The sequence below is a fragment of the Pagrus major genome, chromosome 6 (genome assembly GCF_040436345.1).
Source record: "Pagrus major chromosome 6, Pma_NU_1.0".
NCBI lineage: Eukaryota > Metazoa > Chordata > Actinopteri > Spariformes > Sparidae > Pagrus > Pagrus major.
Window position 1 is genome coordinate 29,565,999 of NC_133220.1, and position 7,902 is coordinate 29,573,900.

The 7,902-nt window shown below is 44.2% G+C and overlaps 1 protein-coding gene across 1 annotated transcript in view; it reads right to left on the minus strand.

Moving 5' to 3' along the window:
* sema3fb (sema domain, immunoglobulin domain (Ig), short basic domain, secreted, (semaphorin) 3Fb) overlaps window positions 1-7,519 on the minus strand; it is a 70,086-nt gene extending 62,567 nt beyond the window's left edge. Inside the window, exons 1-2 of the mRNA XM_073468177.1 lie at window positions 7,099-7,519; window positions 5,097-5,263 (exon numbers count right to left, since the gene is read on the minus strand). Of these exons, the coding sequence (XP_073324278.1) occupies window positions 5,097-5,214 (118 nt within the window). The 5' untranslated portion in view covers window positions 5,215-5,263; window positions 7,099-7,519. The remainder of the gene's footprint in view (window positions 1-5,096; window positions 5,264-7,098) is intronic.
* Window positions 7,520-7,902: the final 383 nt, after the last annotated feature.

Genomic DNA, 7,902 nt, shown 5'->3' on the forward strand with positions numbered 1-7,902 from the left:
ATTTCGACCGCTAATGCATGCCTCGGCAGTGCAGAGAAGAAAGTGACCGCTGGAATGCATTGTGTGAACAACAGTAATAAGAGTTTAAACATTCACCAGTATAAGTGACAGGGCGGCAGTAAAGGGGAGAGCCCAGAGATGAACTGATAGCAACCTGCTGACCGATCATTACAACTACTTCACTGTATGGACACACTCCTAAGCTGCTTTTAGCTCACATTTTCACATTTAATCTTCATCTGTTGTTACTCCTGAGCATTGAAAACATAACTCCAGCATAACAAGGGCTGACACATGCCAGAATGCCTGGCATTTAACCCCAAAGGGGAGTTTCTAACCCTCTACCCACTCGAACGCACTCACCCACACACTCACACCCGATATAGACTAAAGACTTTGCTGAGGAGTATAAATAGGAGCCTGCTGTTAGCTCTTCACAGGAGGGCGAGCAGATGAGAAATATTTGGAATGATGATGAGCCAGAGCCGCTTCCTTTCACTGCCACCTGCCCCGGCAGCGGTGAGCTTGTCAATGTGGCAATTTTGACCCACATTCTGGTGTCGTCTCTGAGGATTTGGCCTCGTGTGTACTCAGAGGGAGGAGGAGGAGGGGGGGGGGGCTGTAATCCTGTGTGCTGTTATGGTATTTAAAAGGACTTTTCCTTTGTACTGACGGACCATAATTCCATCGCTTTAGTTGTCAGAGCAGCCGTTTCAAATTTCATTAACACCAAATGAGTGGTGCCCGGTGTTAATTCTCGCACGGCTCCACCCCTTGGCTGTAGATTACGTCTGCGTGGCCTTTACAGAGTGAAAATTTACTATCATGCAGATTGTTGACCCCGTGCCTCTGTGCATTCTGCACCAGTGTTTACCTGCTCTCTGTTTATCTAAGCAGGCTGAGAGAAGCCATGGTTTAACATCTTTAAAATGTCTCCAAAGGCTTTTAGTCGCCACTGTAAACAATTGCATATAAAGCAGGGACAGCACCTTGCTTCAGTGATGTTTTGTGAATGAAATCATGCAGCCCAGATGAGGCAGAGGTTTATGTTGTGCTATAGGGCCGGGAGAAGCAGAGTCATAAGCATGGATTTAGATTTGGATCTGCTTAATGCATGAACTCAAACATGTCACAGAGGGAATGTGGGCCAACAGCAGTAACGTTACACTCTCTGCAAAACTTCCCTCAGGAGAGCTTTGTTCATTCAGAAATGATGTGTTTTCTGTACCTCACAGTGTGATAGAAAAGCAAGAATGTAAAAAAAATTGCACTTATAAATCAGTCGACCTCTTAATGGATTTACGCCACAGAGGCACTTGCATGACTTAGGAGTCTCACGGAGGGGTGACGCTCTCACACGATCCTTTCACTTGTTAATTCAGCATTTCGCTTCGGTGATGGGCAGCTTAAAACACTGGGCCGACGTGATGGCACTAAATTTGAAAAGAGTTTAATCAAGAACGATGGATTTATCATATGCTATATTATGATATACAACAACTCTGCTCCTGTACACAAAGAACAGTATTTGTCTCAAAATGTAACACCTACACGGCTCCACAGAAGTTAAAAACTGATTAAAGTTTCAAAGTTGCCAGACTGTGATTAATTTATTATCAAAATTAAGTGTGTCATTATTAAATGCTGCCACTTGAAGTTAGATCTACAAGCAGTGGTCAATTAATCAATTAGTCAGTCATCAAAAAAATAATTGGCAACTATTTTTATAATCAACTGTTTATATTTCATATATGACAATAAACTGAATATATTTGGGTTCTGGAGTGATTTTCATGTATCGGCTTGAGCTATGGGACATTTTTCCCTATTTTCTGACACTCCATAGGGAAAACAAGTAATTGATTTATCATGAGAATAACAGGCAGATTCATCAATAATGAAAATTAGTTGCAGCCCCACTTGAAATGCATTAAATATGCAGTTCAGGACTTGTATATAAATCAACACACAAATCATTCAAGCTCTTGCCAAAGTTCACATAAAGCCTATCAAATGTAGATAAGTCTCTTTGTATTTTGCAGTATAACAGAGCTTTTAAATCTGGAAAATCACTGTGACGATTCTCCTGTGTTGGCACACCAGTGGCGATGCCTTTTAGGTCAACCAGCAAAGATTGGTTTGCCAGAGCTGACACAACAGCATAGGTGAGCCTGCATTAAATAGGAGAGGTCACATTTCTCAGCAGAGCATGTGCGAATGTCAGTAGACCAGAGGTGTAGAGCGAACGCAGATTGTCCATCGCGGGTGGCGTCGTTCTCTTGGACAAATAAGAGTCACTAAATATACTTTGGCATTTAATATCCCTTTACAATGATAATGTCTATGTGTGGGAAACACTGAAATTTATTGTTAGGCTTTGACCTCTAGTGGCTGTTGTTATTATTACGGCAGCAAAGGTGGAAGTCAGGTAACAGGTGAGTATAGAAAGTGACAAAGTCTACATCAGGAGGTGGTTGAGTTGGACAGAAGGCTAGTCGGACTTTCACCAAGGAGACCGCTGTTCATGTCCCGTGTGAAACCAAAAGTCGTGTACATAAGAAATGCGTACATAAGTAACATATGTAAGCCTGATTATTTTAACCCAAACCACAATTTCTTTTGTAAACCCAACCAAGTAGTTTTCTCACCTTAACCTTACCAAACTGCAACCACATGATGAAGGACCACCTGTTGCTAGCATGCTTCATCCGTCATGTTGTATTGGGAGTCATTGATAATCAAACAAATCAGTCATTTAAGTATGAGGATGTGTTGGAGCAACCACAGCGACAGAGTAAGCTACAGAAATTAGCAGTATGGCTGCTCCAGAAGGGAGAGACAAAAGTTCTGCACTGCAGATTTAAAGAAAACAACATGATTCTGGTCCAAAACAGTGAACCATTTTACAACCAAATGCCTTCACTCTTCACTACTAGCCCACAGCATTCTTACATTTCATGCCAGGAGTCACTGTAGGTGTGTGTTAACTCAAAAGATCAGATTCTCAGCAGTTCCGCGTTGACTTTTTAATATGACTCCTCTCTTGGGGGTTGCTGGCGACAGCAGTCTTGTCTCAACTAACCTTAAAATGTCAACTGATTATCTATGGGCGCGTTTTCTTCACTCCTTCTGCCCATTCTACGAAACACTCGCTCTGCTCATCTGATACTGATTACACCTATTTTCTGTCTAAACCAAGGCAGACTTCTTTCTCCTGGCTCACTCTGCCCTTTCTCCTCCTCGGCTTACGAGCGCAGAAGACGTGATAAGCCTGAACAAAGTCTACTTCCACGGTTTATCCCTCAGACTGTACAAACTCTATTGAAATGTGTTTATTTTTCACCCTCCATCCCCTGAATATTTGGAGACTGTGTTGGCTCTCTCCAATACCACAGGAGGTTGTCTCCCCGCCATAAAATCTGTGCACACTCCGAGAAGCCAAAGCAAAGCAATTAGGTCCCATGATTTACTCTACCTGCTTTAATAGGGAAGTGTGGGCCTCCCAGATGGAGGTCATGGTTGTGAACCTCGCTCCTCAGCTACCGAGTTAATCAGTTTGGAACATGTGTAGAGAGAAACGCTGGGCTTTATAGCTGCAATTTAAGTTTTTCTTAAAGGTGACTCGCTGCTATAATGATCAATAATTATAAACAGGGGACTGATAATTAAACACATTCTTTCCTTCACGTTAAAAACCTGCATATTGTCCACACTTGTCGTCAGACTGTGTTCCATTAAAGTTGCAGCTCAGAGGCAAACTGCCTTCCCAAACAGCTCGAGCTGAAAAAACTTAACACCATCACGATGCATCAGGGGAAGTGCAGCCAGCTTGCCAAGGTAAGGACTACATGGGCCTCTCAAAAAGCAATTAAGGGAGAGAGAGTCATAATATTGAATGGAGAGGGGGGTGCATTCCTCCGAGAGAGGCAGCAGCAGCAGACTGTGAAATTCATATTGACTGGAGAGGCAAACACACACAGGTAAGCAGGAGAGCCGAGCCTTTTTTTTTCCAGCCTCGGTGTCAGCCACAGAATAGTCCGCTGCTTTCGGGTGAGCTCAGCCATCCAAAGATGCACTTACACAAAAGCATCCAATCAGTGTGCTCACAGAGAGGCACAATCTGCAGAGTTGTCTGAAAACAACGCAGCGTTTGTGTAAAAGAACTGACTAAAATGATATTTAAAAAGAAAAAAGTAAAAACTGCTGAGCTCTGGATGTGAGCTCACTGATGTGCTAAATCCCACTTGATTAAAGCGGGAAAACGCCTTCGACAATGAACTGTGCCAGTCCACTTAATTAAGTCAACTTGTACTTGAGGGGGGGGAGCTCTGGGAAATGGAAAGCAAAGCAAACAGGGGCGCTGCTGCTGCTGCTGCTCGCTCCCTCCTCGGCTTTTCTCTGGATGCTAATCAAAGGCTTGATCTCTGAGCAGGACAGGCCTCGGGGACGTCGCTCTGCTTGGCTGATCCTGGCAATTTGCTCTCGATAATACCCCCCCCCTCACTCTGCACCCCTCGGAACCCAGCAACCCATCTCACCTAATCTGCACGGAAAAGCACAAGAACAGCTCCCCTGGAGTACACGCCTGCCTCGCCAGGGGAATAATCACATAATGGCCGTGGAGTTATTACATGCTCCTTATTATCCCAGCTCTCTTTGTGGCTCCAATTTAGGGATTCCATAATAAAGATGATTGAGGATAAAGACTCGGCATTAGATTAACTAAAACAATAATCATGTATATTGTTTCAAAATGAGCCAGAACAACATTCACACAGTACATTCAATATGTGCATCTGCTCAGTCACTGTTTGCATTTTTAATTGTTTGCAAGTCAGTGGAAGCATCTGGTGACTATTACACTGAGGAGGGGGCAGCGGATAAGAACTGCATGATCTGTTTGTGGTCTCTTCTGTGGTGTAACGTGAGACCCCACGTATCAGAGCCGCAATCGCTCCACTTACACAACCGTCATGTCATCAGTCACACGATGAGCCAACAGAGTTTAAGAAACCAGCAGAAAGTGAGAAGAGTTAGAAACACCAGTTGCAAACCAGGAATGAGAGAGAGCGGAGGATGAGCTTCAGGGTTCTTACCTTTGAAGGAGATGAAGACGCGGGGCGCGGCCATCGGGTCGTTGATCACCGGGTTCCCGAGAGCGAAGCCGGACAGTGCCAGGAGGGCGTGGACCGTCCACAGACCGTCCAGCTGCATGGTCGACCAACCTCCAGTCGCTCACAGAAAGTGTTTTTAAAAAAAATCTCTGCAAAAAAAAGAAGAAGACAGGCGTGAGAAGAGATGCTTCTGCCACAATGAGTCTGTTTTCGTTTACTAATTTATGTGACATGTCACACGACTGGCTCCCAGGGGCCCCATCATCCCCTGCAAGTTTTTTGGTGATGCAGCACCGAGGTGTGGAGATTACAGCCAGATCTGTGGCAGCTCCGCAGAACTGAGGAGCCAAGCTTTTTTTTGAGAGATGTGTACACACTTCCATTTGGTAGAAATTATGTTTGTTTTTCAGAGTTCGTGCCTGCATGTGTGACAAACCGATGGGAAGATCACGCTGACTCGAGCTAGAGGAGCGTTTCTCCTGCTCCTCTCCCAAAACACATTCCTGCCTCATGACACGATGTGCTGCTCTGTAATTATAGCTTCACCTAATGCCAGGTTGTACCACGTCCTCACACTTACGAGAGACAAAAAGATGTTGTGATTGGTGCAATCGAAAATAAAATATTAACTTCTTGCTTAAAGGGGTTACAAATGATGACAGGCTCCAACGCCTACTGCAACAAGTCTTCTAAACAATGCAGTGGTGCTCATCAATAAAGTCCGGAGTTAATGAATGATGGACACCAGGGAGCGACCACAATGATCCCCACAAAACGTCACAAATCATCAGAAGGACTTGTCCAACAGTTAACCTCTTGCCCTTCCCCATCAAATCAACTCAAAGAAGGTTGGATGAAACTTTTTCCACCACGCTCTACATCATCCTGACCTACAGAACTGTCCTCTTGGAGCAGGTCTCCATCTCAAACGCACCCTCGGAGACGTCAGCAAAGCCAAAGAGCACTAAGACCGGCCGGCTCTACTGGCTTTATGAGCAATAACCAGCTGTTTAAACCTGGGCTATTTACTGACAATTTGTTAACCATCCAGCTGTTTATTCTGAGACTGAGGCCAAGTGCTTCACACAAGCTGATGAAGTCAAACAGGGCACTGCCCAGGAGACTCAAACAGACCACTCACATCACACTATAAAGATAAATCCATCTATTCTGGGTCATTTTGGTCGTACAATGAGTACTCAAGTTTACAAATGGACCATTTCTGTATGAAAAATCACATCCACTGATGCTTTCAGCTTCTTTTTCTTTCTGTCTGCGAGTTATTAACTGCCACATGCTGGACAAATGTAATGCAACCATTAAAACTTACAGTCATACACTCAGAGACACAAAAAAGCACATGTTAGTAAGGGATCAGTGTGTGAAGTTGCAACACAACCCTCCTCCTGAATCATGCGCTGGTTTATTCAGAGGACAATAAAAGGATCCATATTCTGGAGAGCGTCCAGATCATTACAGAAACACTGAGGATGATGATTTGTCACATTTAACAACAACTGAGACAAATAAAAAGACTCCCACTCTGCTTCAGCTTGAAGGCTGGAAATATAAGACTGCAAACAGTAGAAATAAAACTTCATTTATAGATTTTCATTATACGATTTTTTTCAATGTTGCTGAAACATGATATAGAGTGAAATGTGTGCTAACAGACTGGCAGCCTTGGCTACACATGGACGACAGAACTGTAAACAGTCTGGTGTGGTATTAGAGCGCACGGTTCAATAAATAGTAAGACTGATTCATGGGAGAATTAAGGGTGTGATCTGTCGGAAATTAAAATTATGGTCAGATATTTTCTTTACAGGAGAAAGCAGGACAGTATTGAAGGAATCCTCCACATAATAAAAATCAAGAGATTAGAAAAGCGCGCAGCTGCAGACAGGTAACCTTAATAAACCATTCACAAGAGAGCAGGTTTAATAGAGGATATGAGGAAAAACAGCAGCTCAGTAAAGCTTACCTTATTGTTACAGCTCTCCGTATATAACTTCAGATCCGACCTTACAAGTCATTGAACAAACCAATTCCAACAGCTCGCTCACTTTCGTCTCCAAGTTGAGATCAATAACAACAATAGAAAATCCCGGTGCAGCCTTCAGCTCAGTCCCTGCTCAGGAGCGCAGTCTGTACCTGTGCGCACTGCGCGGTCAGACACTGGCCCCGGAGTTCTCAGTGTGCAGTCACAGAATAACAGTTAAAAAAAACACACCAAAAAAAAAAAACAAAGGAGGAAATGTTTCTTTAGTTCAATGTAGAAAATCGCGAGGCGAGCAGAGAGTGTCGTCGCGCGGCCACAGCCAACATCTCGTGGGAAAAAGCAGCGTGTGAAACAAAGTCCCTGTGGCGCACAGAGGTCCAGGCACGCAGCGTGTGCTCCTCAGGAAAACTTGGGCGCTCCTGACTGTAGGGAGGCAGGGCGCTAGCAGGTGGATGCAGAGGCCCATTTGCCTTAAACACACCCACAGGGCGGGCAGCGGCGAGCCGAGCCGCCCATCAGCCAGCACAGGCAGCCAGGCAGCCAGCCGGGGGGAGACATGATTTACTGCCGTGTTATACTGTGTAGGCTGTCACAGGAGCAGGCTGGGGCACAGAATGAACACTGCTCATCCGTATTCAACGCTCAAGATTTATTATTGTCGTTATTTTTATTCATGATATCATCTTTAGTACTACACAAGTTCAAAAAGTGACTTTCTAATATGGCACACTTTATACAGATGGTGTCATTAACCACTTAATCACTGGTTAATCAATAATATACTTT